Source organism: Vitis vinifera, chromosome 4 (genome assembly GCF_030704535.1).
Source record: "Vitis vinifera cultivar Pinot Noir 40024 chromosome 4, ASM3070453v1".
Taxonomy (NCBI): domain Eukaryota; kingdom Viridiplantae; phylum Streptophyta; class Magnoliopsida; order Vitales; family Vitaceae; genus Vitis; species Vitis vinifera.
In genome coordinates this window covers 20401745-20415178 of record NC_081808.1, presented here as the reverse complement: position 1 = coordinate 20415178, position 13434 = coordinate 20401745, and the positions used below count along the sequence as shown (strand labels likewise).

The 13434-nt window shown below is 35.6% G+C and overlaps 2 protein-coding genes across 4 annotated transcripts; one reads left to right on the top strand and one right to left on the bottom strand.

Moving 5' to 3' along the window:
• The first annotated feature begins 1918 nt into the window (after positions 1-1918).
• Positions 1919-5399, top strand: LOC104879136 (transcription factor bHLH110). The gene is made up of 7 exons (XM_010650805.3): positions 1919-2569; positions 2984-3641; positions 4214-4339; positions 4439-4504; positions 4666-4731; positions 4932-4991; positions 5190-5399. The coding sequence occupies exons 1-7, from the start codon at positions 2439-2441 to the stop codon at positions 5316-5318; spliced, it is 1236 nt and encodes a 411-aa protein (XP_010649107.1). The 5' UTR covers positions 1919-2438; the 3' UTR covers positions 5319-5399.
• Positions 5400-5996: 597 nt separating this feature from the next.
• On the bottom strand, positions 5997-11486 carry LOC100250656 (phosphatidylinositol/phosphatidylcholine transfer protein SFH12). 3 transcript variants are annotated; one of them, XM_010650806.3, is made up of 15 exons: positions 11314-11486; positions 10864-10982; positions 10409-10655; positions 10067-10166; positions 9696-9962; positions 9526-9603; positions 9328-9429; positions 9196-9245; positions 8936-9035; positions 8692-8787; positions 8465-8557; positions 8058-8181; positions 6600-6997; positions 6321-6395; positions 5997-6197 (listed from the first exon to the last, which is right to left on the bottom strand). In XM_010650806.3, the coding sequence occupies exons 2-15, from the start codon at positions 10889-10891 to the stop codon at positions 6180-6182; spliced, it is 1776 nt and encodes a 591-aa protein (XP_010649108.1). In that variant the 5' UTR covers positions 10892-10982; positions 11314-11486; the 3' UTR covers positions 5997-6179. The 3 variants fall into 3 exon arrangements, with proteins under 3 accessions (XP_010649108.1, XP_010649109.1, XP_010649110.1); XM_010650807.3 differs by having other exon boundaries at positions 6600-6994; XM_010650808.3 differs by having other exon boundaries at positions 6600-6838.
• Between the last annotated feature and the right edge of the window lie 1948 nt (positions 11487-13434).

Sequence of the window (13434 nt, the reverse complement as noted above, 5' to 3'; positions counted from 1 at the left end):
ATGCATAATGCGTCCAACGCGGATTTGCAATTGGTGCCGCCTATGAATGCAAGTGGATTAATGTAGACAGAATAGGGAATCCCACTCCGAATTTTGAAATTCCAAAGTGGCTAAGGACTTGCAAGAGGAGGCATCTTTGAATCCCCATGTTCTCCCAATAATTGGATATTCTTCCATAAACCTAATTCAAATGCTATAAAAATAAACGATATATATATATATATATATATATATATTGTAATTATTGTGAGTAAAATATTAAACAAAAGAGTGTATGGATAGGTATAAAATAAGGGTAAAGAAGGGTCGGTGGTGGGAAGACTGGTTGAGTAAAGGAAAGGCCAAAAGCGGAGGTTGGAATGCGGTGACAAAACTTGCCCATAATCTCTAGCTATCTCACATTCTCCCATTACCTTTTTCTCTGACATTGGCTTTTGTGGGGTTCATCCCATTATTATAAGCCTTCTCTTTTGGTGAAAGACAGCTTAATCTTACTTGATCAATCAATTTCTATCAGTTTTGCACAATCGCCAATCAGTCTCTCTATCACACCCACTTTAGGGAGGACGATGATACACTATTCTAGAGTACTATACTCTTCTGGGTCCGTTGTTCTAGACACCCATTTCATGCAAAACCATCCCCCTCCAGCACCATTATTACTATTAGTATGGTGATGGTGGGCATCTTTGATGGTTGGTCTGGAGAGAGGAGATGAACTGCTATGAAATGGTTTCCTCTCTTCTGCTCCTAATGGAATTCATTTTTCTCGATCCTCAGCTATTATCCGCTAACCAATTTCATGCAATAATAAAATTAATTAGTATTTTCTTGATATTATACTATCTATAATGGATTATTAAGACTGTGTTAGGCAATGAATGTTGGAAGTATTTTTAACCCTTCTAATACTTGAAAATCTTTATTTCTTAAGTATTAGAAATGCGAAAACACTTCTTAAAATCACTATTAAATATACTCTAAATTTAATTTGAATCAAGTTTTGAGAATTTTAGGATAACATTAGCACATAAATTGTTTTTCTTTTCCATAAGGATATGTGAACACAAAAAGAAAAGAACCCGTCTTCCTAAGAGTTCATTATTTTTGTTTTTGCCGAACTCAATTTTCTGGTTCATCACCTGCTATCTATTTGTCCCGTCAGATATCATCATTGCTCTATCTTTACTGATGCTAACAATTGTTACCGGAGATTATGTACTTATTTTATTCATATACTAAGAAGATAAACATGTCCTATATACCAATAAACTAGCGGAATCCCCTCCCAAATAAAACGGGAAACACTTAGCATTAATCAACAAAAAATTAAATGGTTAAAAAATTAAAATTATATCTTTTATGATTTTTTTTTATATTTATGATAGAGAAAAAAGTTCTTAATGCTATATATGTATAAATTTTTCTTTATCTAATAAAAGTGTTTTAAAACCGTAAGAGTTATTTGGCTTTACAATAAACAATATCTATACAATTAGGCGTGGGATGTCACAAAATAGCATCAAAACTAATCCTTGATGTGTGGGGGTTTGTTTGATGGTCCCATAATTTGATGGTATATAATAAAGATGTTGTGTTTGTATGAAAATAGTGATTGTGTGATGATCTGCTCGATATCTATATGGTTGGGAGTGAATTTCCACACTTTTTGACATCGAAAGGACTTGGAAATTTTAAGCAAAAGGGTTATGGCCTTTTACTTAATGCTCTATGTGCATGTTACTGATAAGTAGTGAAGCAAGACAGTTTTTACAACTTGAAGATTATCAAGTAACCAAAAAGAAAAAAGAGAAAAAAAAGGAAGAAGAAGAAATAAAGAAGAAGATTAACTAGGACATGGATCCTGATAATAGTTTGAGGTGGGGTAGCATGTAGGACACAAACTTACTATGTATCCTTGATATGTTCAGCCCACGCCACGCCCATATATGTTATAGGCTGGGTGCCCACAGTACTCAGCATAATGATGGAAGCTAGGTTCTTCAACATCTGGGGAGCAAGAGCATGGTTCCCATGATTTTTCTCTTCACACCCTTTGTCTTATAAGCTTCTAAATTGAAGACAGTGATTTTAATCATGGCATAGAGGAAGTATAATCATATCCCTGTTATTGCAGAGAGCGGAAAAGTATTTTAAGGAAGACAAATATAGGGTTTCAAGAACAGGTGAAGCTGCAAAAGGTTTCTCAAAGACAAGAGACGCATGGTATCTTCATCCCCATCTCTTTTTTTAAAGGCCGCTTTAAGCTGAGACCTGAAAAAGTAAAGAGAGAAAACTAAGAAAGAAAAGTGTGGCTAAAAGCAGGAGGTTTTGTGGGTGTCGTCTGAACCGTTTCTTTGAATAGAGTGAAGGGTTTCTAGAGCAAGTTAATTTTATTTACCCTTCTTGGGATTTTCAAGTCTCTTAAAAGAATCATTATGGAGTCTGTAGATGTCCATCGCCAGCATCAGCTCCAAGAACAGTTTATTATTAATGGATGTTCTTCTCTGGACACCCATGCTGGTTATGGAGTTCCAACCATCCATGGCCGGAGCCCAAGCATCACCATGTAAGTAAACCTATCTTCCTAGGGCCAGTACTGTTAAACCCTCTGAACATTAAGCTTCAGTGCTCCTAGGGTTTAACTGCAATTCACTCGTTTTTGACTTTTATGATGGCTTCAACAACACCTATCAAGTATGTCTGTCATAGGATTTGGAGTTAACTCTTTTATATTTCATTTATTCTCCAACAATAGGAACTGACAAAAGCAAATTTTGGTAGGTGTAATAATTCCAAAATTTCTTTTATACTTCTCGTCCTCTTCAATCAAACATATCATTTTTATTTAGTTGCTTAACATGGCTTGTTCTGGATTTAGTTCACGGATCTATTTGGCCTACAGTTTCTAAGTGTTCTTGGCTATGCAGGATTTTGGATTCAGAGTACATATATTAATAGTTTCTTTGTATGATTATTGCAGGAATGGTAGCAACCATACGTATGGGAACGAAATATTCCTCCCAAACTCAAGGGAGGTATGGCTAAAGAATGCCATTATGGATCCTCCTGTTAAAGCTTCCATGATTCAGGACTTGGGTTTTCATACTCATCAGTCACCCACTGAGGTACTGAACTTTACCAAAATCAAAGAGGAGTTGCCCAATTCTTTTCCCAAGTTTGGTGAAATGGTTGACAATCATTCCAATGTAGAAGAATTACATTTAGTACCTTCCATAGGCAGCTACATGAAACATGGCCAACAGCCCTTTCGAGATCTAAGTGAGAATCTCTGTTGGCTAAGCAGCAACTCATCTGAGGGACTTCAACTTTTGGCCGGAGATTCTTACTCAAATGCTCGAGAATCTGAAGGTTATGGAAGTGCATACGCATCTAGCAGATTCAACTTCAGCCATGGGTTTCCAAGTGCAAATCTTCCCAACCTGGATTTCTCGTCTTCATTAGTTTCCAATTCCTTGGGGTTGAATTTACAAACTTTGGATCTCTTAGCTTCTGCAAATTATGGTGGTGGGTCTAGCAAATCTTCACATAATGATCTTGATCCTTTTAAAGAAAGTATGCCTTTAGATCATGATCATATGCAAGAATCAAGTCACAATCCATCAAACAGCTCTAAAATGGTTGGTATATTTTTATACATTCTTCTTCTTAGAATTAGCATATATGTTGCTGTGCCTTTGTTAATACTCCTTTAATTTCATAACAATAACAATAACAATAATAGAAAATAGTAATAGCTAGTAATGTATAAGGCTATACATTGGGTTATAGTTTAACTTAGGGCAGCAGAAATTAAGACATATATGCATACCTTATACTATCGATATCGGTCATAATTAATTTCTTTTAATACATCTTGAAATGCGGTTAATTATTATTTGATTAATTTGCACATTATTTAATTTATTGTGCTCCTTTTTTTTAGGTATTAATTAATCAAAAATGTTCAGAACTGATACTATCTATAATGTAAAGCAAACACACATATCCTAAATATGTCAAAGAATCAGAAGAAAGGGTAAGGAAAACCTTGTCTTTTCTGCTGCATGCTAAGCATTCTTTTCAGCTCTCTGCACTCCACAACACTGATCTTTATAAGAATTATGAGTTTCTTCTTTGAGATAACTTTGGCAAAATCTTCATGTCATTATCATCCATAAACTGAACTTTACTTCTTTACTTAATTTTATAGACATCAGCCTTCATGAATGGAGTTTCAAGAACAAAGGTAACCCGCAGTAGAACTGCACCGAAGGCTTTGCATGCAGCAACTAAGATGTCTGGGTTCGGACCACGATCCTCGTATCCACCCCTGAAGGTAAGAATAACTTTAATATGAAAACCAAAGCTTGAAACTTCTTTATCATATGCCGTGGCTTTGTAGTGATTATGAGAGATATATATGGCATCTCACCAGGTTAGAAAGGAGAAACTAGGAGACAGGATTGCAGCTCTTCAGAGGCTGGTGGCACCCTTTGGAAAGGTACCATTTCTACATTACATGTATGTGTATATCTATATATACACACACACCTTATTCATCAGAATCCACTAACGGAGAGAGAGAGAAATAAGCATTATATTAAGTTGTTAGCCCATGCTGTGATGCTGATAGAGAACTTTTTCGTGTGGAGGAATTTGCAGACAGATACTGCCTCCGTATTGACAGAGGCTATTGGGTACATTCAATTCCTTCATGACCAGATCCAGGTTATTTTTCATTTCCCAACCTTCTGTTTTGCTTTCTCATTTGTTCAGTTTGAATTTGGTGTTCTAACACATTGTGAAGGAGCCGGGAGGATAACTAAAAGATAAATAACACTAACACCAGGGCAAATATTATAAAAAAAACGGTTGAAGGAAGGGAATGTGGTTAGCCTGAAACTCAAACCAATGTTTATTCCCTGCAGACATTGAGCGTGCCTTACATGAAGTCATCCCAGAGCAAGTCTCTTGTTCCAATGCAAATGGTAAGGTCCAAAATACTCTCTCTCCTCTCTCTCCTATGTTAGAACAAAGCACACAAGCCCCAAATCTGAGCCAATAATTAAGGGGAGAGTGAACAGATTTTGACCCAGTATTATTTTCTTTTGGTTATATGGATTTTTATTTATTTTAATCTCATTAACTAGTATTGATTGTTGAATGTTAATGATGGGACTTGACAGGGTTCAAGTGACGAGGACGGAAAGGAAGGGGCAAAACGAGATCTTAGAAGTAGAGGACTATGCCTTGTGCCCGTGTCTTGCACATCATATATTACCGCTTGCAGTGTGGGCGTTTGGACCCCTCTCTGACTTTGTATTAATAAGAGAAAAAAGATGCTAAAACTCTTCTTGGTTCCCTAAATCAAAAAGGTTTGAACGCCTTTTTTTTTACTCTCTTGCTTAGTTGGTTGCTCTTTTATGTGCCCTTCAGAGGTGTATATGAACTATGGTCATGCTTTAATGGGGCCGCAAAAGCTAATCTTGTAAAGGGTAAAAGCATCATCTATGTTCATAACTTCAGCACATCTTGGCTGTGGATCAAATAGGGGAAAAACTCAGACCAAATTATTATTATTTAAAATAAAAAAAAAGGAGAGGCTAGTGGGTAAAAATTAAAAATGAATTTTGGGTTACATAGGGAACATTTTCATACATTGAGTTGTAATAAATAAAAACTGCATAACTATGGAGGAAAGCCATCAAACAAGGCCACTAACGCTATTTCCTTTCACACTACTAGTTCTGCTGGTCTAAGGGGATAACCAAAGGGATATAGAGTAAGGGAAAAAGAACAAGGCATGACTGATTGTTTAATATATACACTGGGCTCAATCTAAACTCAAGGATCATGTCTGATGAATGATGATATATTATTTAAGGATCCAAGTGAAAAATTTTCCGGGTTGGAGACCCCTATACTAATTTAAGTAGAAAAGGGTAGTGGATATACAGGTTGAAAATCTATTGTCATTTTTAAGTAGACTGATATGATGTGGAGTTTTATTTATATATATACCGTGAAAGAATTGCAAGTTGTATATTTGACAAAAGCCTTGGGTTTAGTATATGGTAAGTGGAACATTTAAGTCACAGGGCATTGGATGGCCTTGGAGAATTGAAAATCGCCCTGCAACTTGCTTTGACTGCATCTCTTGGCAAGCCTGCATCTATTTACCAGCTGAATGGATTCTACATTATGAGCCAAAAAAAGAAAGAAAAAAAAAAATGAAAATGAGATGACTTCAACTAGGTACAAATGCCAATGAGCAAAAACTAGCTGAGCAATGATATTTGGATCTTTTAATAGAATACCAATTTCTTCTTCTTCTTCTTCTTCTCAATATAGGCCAGGACCTCCTCCTGTTGGGCCATGGCTTCCTCCAGAGTCTGCACGAACAATGGCCAGTGGATGATATCAATAAAAAGGTTATTTAAAGCTTGTAGTTACTTCATCTACCAGGGAAGGCTAGATACCAAATTGTGTAATATGGATTCAGTTTGTGGGCTGAACCCACAAACTGAATAATCTTTTAGGCTGTATTGAATTATAAAGGCAACGACAGAACTCAAAAGAAGCCAACAATGGGGTACCTTCTTGGTTGCTGCAAGTTCTCGCTCCAAGGTGTCGATCCGGATAAGAGCAGCATTCAGCAAATCCTCCTTGTCAGCTGGCATGGCCGTAGGTTTGACACTGAGAACACTCACTCTATCTTCCATCTCAGCCATGCGTTTCATGAAGGCCAAGAACTCTGTGCCGGTAATGACAGGGGCAGATAGCTGGTGTGCATATGGGTGGCTTTTAATCATTGCATCAACACAGTAGATTGGACCTGGATAGAGGTTGGCATCAGTGAACTTCTTGGGCATTGTTCGTGTCAGTCTGATCATGGTCACAATGCCCATAACCAAGGCCATGACACCAGTGAAGATCTGAGTGCTAAAACCGTCAGGAGCCTTGTAAGCATCATGTATGGTGAAACAATCCGCTGCTGTAAAGTATAGAAAAGTTACTATATATTGTTTTGGTCCAGGAAAGATGGATAATTTCTTTTTGGGCAGCCTGTTAAATGTTAGACCAGCAGTTGCCAACTATGTAATCGAAACAACACTTTCCCTTGCGCGGCTCAGACCTTGGAGAGGCAAACAACAAAACATAAACAAAGAAATGGGAAATAAGTACTAGACCAGGGTTCGATTTCTAGACCTCGACTCTTCCACAACCTTAAAGAATACTTTGGAGCAGCTTGCAGGTTCTTGGAATACAAGTCACTAGTATTTAGAGCTAACAACTGTTAAAATAGTGTGATGTATTGGACCTGGTTGTTGTGATGCCATTTCAGAGAAGGGGATAAATAGGGGAATCCTTAAGCTCTGGCTTGTATATCAAAGCTTCGAAGTATTAGTATAGTGGCTTTCTTCAAGTGTTATCTGCCTACTGGTTCTTGTTTTTTCTTAGTTTTGCTTCTGTAACTAAGGGGAAATCTTAGGGGAAATCCCAGAGGAGAGATCTCAGTCCATGAAAAGAAGCCGTTGGGCAACAAGCTAAACCAATGGAGTAAATCAAACTAATGTCAAAAGATAAAAATCCAATTCAAGAATAGGAAGCAGCCTCCATATCATGAAATATTAGAAGAGCATTTGGTGCACTAATTGGAATGAATAATGGTCATATCACAAAGCTACTGCAAACCTAAAAATCTAAGCTGAAAGAAGAATCCTGACATGATCCATGTTAGCCATTTGATCCAATCCTCAACTCTTATGTTGTTTATCTGTGCTAACATGTTGCAACATACTGATTTAGTAGTCGATTAAAATTATGCTGTATAAAGCATCCAATTCCACACATCAGAGGAATCAATAACATTGCGAACAATGAAACCAGATTGAAGAACATGCTGAAGAGACAAACTCCATCATAAGAATTTCAGGAAGTGAAAAAAGAGATGCTTTATGATCATTTTCTCAAACTCATATGTAGTAGCTTCATAACTCATTCAAGGGAGTCAGTCATATAAGTGGATGCAGAATTATAAGTAGGTAATGTACCTTTGGAGAGAGCATATCTGTCATTCTCCATGACATTCTGCCAAGGTGCGTTCATGCTCTTATCAATAATTGGGATGAAATCTTCATAATTGTAAGATTTATGGAAATTTTGATTAATCCTGACCTGCAATTTTTGCCCAAGAAGGAAACACGAAAGAAAATATATCACAACTCAACCTGACGATGATAATGTAGGAAAAAAAAGAGGGAAAATGACTGGATTGAAAAATGTCAAGGAAGAAAGACAGTCTAGCAGGTTTTTAGGTCCCCATGGATCCATAAAATTTTTACAGACGAAACAAAAAATGGATTCCTCACTTCTTCTAGTTTTACTAAAAGGAAGTCTCTATTTGTGCATATGTGCACTCCTTCTTGGATCTTTTTGTGCCAGAATTTACAATACTTACTTCTTCGTGTACAGGAGAGAGATTCGGATGCTCGATGTAGCTCCTAGGAACTTCAGGGGAGAGTGATTGAATGTCTTCTACCTCTCGAGAAACCTCCACATTGGAAGAGAAACACCAAATAACTCAGCAAAATAAATTCATCTGGCACTCAGCATGCAGCCAACAGTATATAGCAAGAAGGAAAAAAGTAAAGGCAGAAATATGTTCAAAGACAACATGAGACAGACCTTGGGGTAAACAATCTCATCCTCAGAGATGGTCTTTTCAGCAGTGGATTGACTCTCACATTTCGTTCTACATATGGCATAACCATTTTGAACCATCTGCAAGTCAGAACATCAACTAGGTGTCCGTTACTCACCACAGGATTGTGAATTTAATAAAACATAATTAACTAGAAATATATGAATTGAATTATCATTCAAAAAAAAAAAAAAAAAAATTAAAAACAAACTAGGAGCAGTAGATAACCCTCAAAATCTCTGGGTCCTTCCATGGGCCCTTATCAGAACGCATACAGCCTCCTTGATCAGCACAAGTGCACGTACCTCCTAAAAATTCTGGCAGCTCACTAGAAAGAAGCCAAGTAAAAAGGACATACTAAGAAGCCCCATAAACACAAGTTTTAAGCATAGAAATTTATGACCTTTGAAGCAGTGATTTAAGAAAAAAAAGAAACTAAAATGGAACAGAAGTTGAAATTATTTGACTGAAATAATTAAGAAGCTTACCTAGCTTCAATAATTTCAAGCAGCTTGCTCTGGAACTTATTACCAAGAACCTGGTGAATATTGCCTCTCACTGATTAACTAAATTTCCTTGATTAAAAGTAAAAGTTTCAGCACAAGGAGATGTATGCTTACATGGATCTTTGATGTGGTTTTGGGATCAAGAAAAGATTTAACAGTGTTCCACAATAGCCTAAATCCAGAACCCGCATTGATGATAAACATGCGATTCAGTGTCTACAGTGACCAAAATGCACATGACATCATAAACCTGTAAGAAAAAATCCAGACTCCCGGGACAAGCCAACTCAGGAAACCAGGAGAAATTAGTACCTCAGGGTAATTGTCACCATCAACCTTTTGAAGGTTTACGATAAGCTCCCTTGCAGATTTGGTGAAATGCTTAAGTCCCTGAAGTATTAAACAATGATGTATACGAACTCTCTTTATAAGATCGACTGAAAAAAACCATATTGCAGTAGTTGTTTATTGTTCTAACATACCACTCCTTGGACATCTAGGATGGTTGTACTTTGATCAATTTGCTTCCTCGCTGAAATCGAACAAGATGGAAACTTGATTACAAAAGTCCTCTCAAACTCCTGTACATGGTATTTTACATAGCGGTCCATTGTTGTGGCTTGCATCAGCTTGTTAGCATCCACTTTCCCTAATCTCTCAATATAAACAGGTCGGCCTTCCTTGTCGACTCCGTGATGACCTTGAGGATAATGTTCAATGACTTCGTTGAGCTCCTTGAATTCGAAGTCCTTGCAAAAATAACAGAAGCAAAAGATGAGAAACTCAAGAGAGGATCTCATTGTCATGCATCCAAACTTTTCAAGCATCAACCGCCAGTTTCTTTCATTAATACCTCCATAATTGTGTCAGCACCGAAGTCCTTCCTCCATTGAAGCATATCAATCCACATTTGTTTTGTTTTCTCAAGATCAAATTTCCTCGCCTTCAAAAATCTGGATTACGAAAGAGTACGTTGGAAGGCTAGTTAAAGAAATGAAGCATAAAATAATGGTCTCCGCAGTTGGGTGAGGAACAGTAGAAATTAGAATTGCCTTACAATATTAGAATACAGAAATAACTCCACCATAACAAGCTTCTATACAAAAACTTCAACCATTCTACAACTATGGTTTCATGAATTACGAATAATTATCTCGCATATATATATATATATAGGGGGAGTTCCGTCACTGACCTGAGCAGCATATGATAATCATCATGTCTTGAGGGTAAACGGTCTTCCGATATAAGTGCTTGACGGAGTGCATCGACAGCCTGCAACTCCTCAGCATCATGCACATCCTCGATGTCAACAGACATAACTTTACCACTTCTCCTACCCCTTTTTGTCAATGAATGTCTGAACTTGCTGGAGGCATTATTTGCTTTCTTCTTCAAAGAACCAATTCTATTCTCCCTCTCACACACAGAGTGGTCAACTTCTGTAGATACATAGACCATCAATGTCAGGTATCATAAATTAAATATTAATTGTTGTACACAAAACTGACAGATTTTTGTAATGGAAGGTGTGTACAATGTATGATCTATGGTCTCGGAATTTTTAATGATTAAGTTGTAAGATTTAATGACTTAATTGTTAATCTTGTACACTTTGGTGTAGCAATGAAAAGAGAACATTGTATTTACCAATATTTCGAGAGGGAGGTTCAGACATGATCCCTCAAATGTTGGTTTGTGAGACAATAGAGGGCAGAAGTGTCAAGCACTCATATCAAGATGCCAGAACCAAAGGCCTTGGCAAATGCCTGCATATCCCACCACACAAAACTTAGCAACCAAGAACACAATATAAAGTTCATTCTCTAAATCATTACCACTTGGATCTTAAAAAAAAGCTTTGATACAAAATCCAAATTTTGGCTTTTTTTTTTTTTTCCCTCTCATTTTGTTGGCAATCAAAATGAAGCTAATAAAATTACAACAAATTCCAAAAACTCAAAACCAGATTAAACAAATGAATCCAAAAAATAAATTCAAGGAACAAATAGATAGAAGGAATGTAATTACATTGAGTAAATAGAACAAAATTGAGAAAGGAAGAAAAGGTAGAAGGAGAGAAAGTAAGATGGACAATACCTTTGGAAAAAAATTAGGGGTTAGGGAGAGAGAAGGAGAGTATAAATGACCGAAGAATCCTCTATGGGGATGGAGGTCACTTGGAAAACAAACATGGAAGATTGATGCGTTGGATGTAAACCATCACCATGAAACATTATGACCCAGTCTTCTCTCCATGCCCTTTTTTAGCTTCTTACTCTCACACTCTTTCTCTCTGTCTTTATTTTTTGTAAATTAGATGAAGACAGGGAGTTCCGAAACCCAAGGTGTTCCACCCAATTCCTTAACTGATTTTAAAAGTAAAATTTGGGATAAAATGTCAATAAAAATTATTTTTTTAAAAAGAGTAATTTTTTTTTAATATTAAAAGATTAAAATATATTTCACTTAATATAAAGAGACTTGTTACTAGAAATTACATTTATGACATTTATTAAATAATAAAAAAATATTCTATAAAATACGTTTTATAGAATGCGGAAGATTGTGGTGTTAAGGAGTGCTCTCAAGGAAGACTATGTTACATACTAGAAGCCAAACATTTGCTTAGATCAGTGATTTTTTTTATAAACTTTTAAATATAGGATTTGTAGGTGTGTTTGGGCTAATTTTGAATTGTATTAGCTTTCTTTGATGATGAATTCATGAGATATGGGTTTTAGAAGATTATTGGGCAGGTAGATATAGTTTTTCTTTGATCATAGCCTTTAAACCGATTTTCTCGGTTTTTATTGCCTTTGATTGGTTTTAGATGCATATCTATATATTTATTTTTAACGTTTATTTGTTGCTTGAGTGGTGATATGTTGCTTGATTTTGGAGTTGATTTTCATTTTTGAAGTTCATTAAACTTTTTAACACAATATGAGACTTAAATTAGTTTGTGAATTATGTTATTCATATTTAAATCTTGATGAACACAAATTATTCTTATTTTTCTCAGATTTTGGATGTGTTCTCACTATTTTTGAAGAAAAAAAAATCAAAGTAACATGTATCAGATGTTTTATCTAAATCATTTTTCTTAGATTTTCATTTTTCTCCCTAATTGAACCATATTGGTTGTAAACATCATATTTTCCTTTTTGTTTATGCTTCATATGATGGCCAAAGATCGGTTTCAAGATCATGGGCTTTAATCTTGTAATTTTACTTGAAAAATTGATTACTTGCTCTTGAACTTTTGGCCATTCCTAAATAATTTTGAAATTGATTTTTATAAGCCATATTTCAATCCTTTTGAATATCATTTCATATTCATTTAAGGCTTAAAATTGTGATGGTTTTATGCTCATTAATAGCAGGCATGGGCTTTGACACATAAGACTCTATTAATTAAGGGTATGCTTGATTGTGAATGCTCTTATATGCCTTTGTGCCTTCTTTTTGAAATTTGAATGTGATGAATTGTTTTTTTGATACTTATGAATCTCATTTCATATCCATTTGATGCAAGGAGAAGGATTAGAGCTTTATAAATTAATCGAGGCCCATGTTTTGGCCAACACTTATACAAGTCCACTTTTCTTTTCTTTTTTTTTCTTTCCAAATCTTTGATTTCTTGTTTCTTGATATTATAATTCTTTTCAAAATTAGATTTTATGGGACTTATTCTTAGGCTTTTTAGCTCCTACCAATCATTTGAGGCTTGAGAAAATGAGAATTTCTTACAAAATAAATTAATTAGACCAATATCTTGGCACATTTGTTTCCAAATTTGTTTGAAAGCATTCGTTTATGTATGATTGTCTTGGACAATGCTCCTATGTAGGCTCTGACTAGTTGCATGGTTGAATGCCTAGAGTTGTCTTATTTTGAATCTTTCTAATGTTTCTTTAAATTTAAACCTTTTAGGCTTCTAGGTGATTATTTGGATGTTGTTTTAGAATGTATATTTTGCTTTAATGATGAAACTTGTTGTAACTTTGAAAATTATTTTATTCTTTCTCATGTCCATATGTTGCCCTTATAGATATCAAGACTTGTAGTAAATTAAATTATTACGAAATTGGTCCAATTATCACAAAATTGGTCCTCAAAATTATGGCTTATTAATTCAATAAAATTTAAGCTTGACAAGTGATGAGTCATATATATATTTGACATATGACATATATTCAAAAGTGACACGTGACAAAA

Excerpts from the sequence above, each read along its gene's own strand:
- LOC104879136 (XM_010650805.3), top strand. The coding sequence starts at position 2,439 with ATGGAGTCTGTAGATGTCCATCGCCAGCATCAGCTCCAAGAACAGTTT. Across the intron at positions 3,642-4,213 it reads CATCAAACAGCTCTAAAATG|ACATCAGCCTTCATGAATGG; the intron begins GTTGGTATATTT and ends TTAATTTTATAG. Across the intron at positions 4,732-4,931 it reads TCCTTCATGACCAGATCCAG|ACATTGAGCGTGCCTTACAT; the intron begins GTTATTTTTCAT and ends TATTCCCTGCAG.
- LOC100250656 (XM_010650806.3), bottom strand. The coding sequence starts at position 10,891 with ATGTCTGAACCTCCCTCTCGAAATATTG. Across the intron at positions 9,604-9,695 it reads TCCTAGATGTCCAAGGAGTG|GGACTTAAGCATTTCACCAA; the intron begins GTATGTTAGAAC and ends TTAATACTTCAG. Across the intron at positions 6,998-8,057 it reads CAGATATGCTCTCTCCAAAG|CAGCGGATTGTTTCACCATA; the intron begins GTACATTACCTA and ends TATACTTTACAG.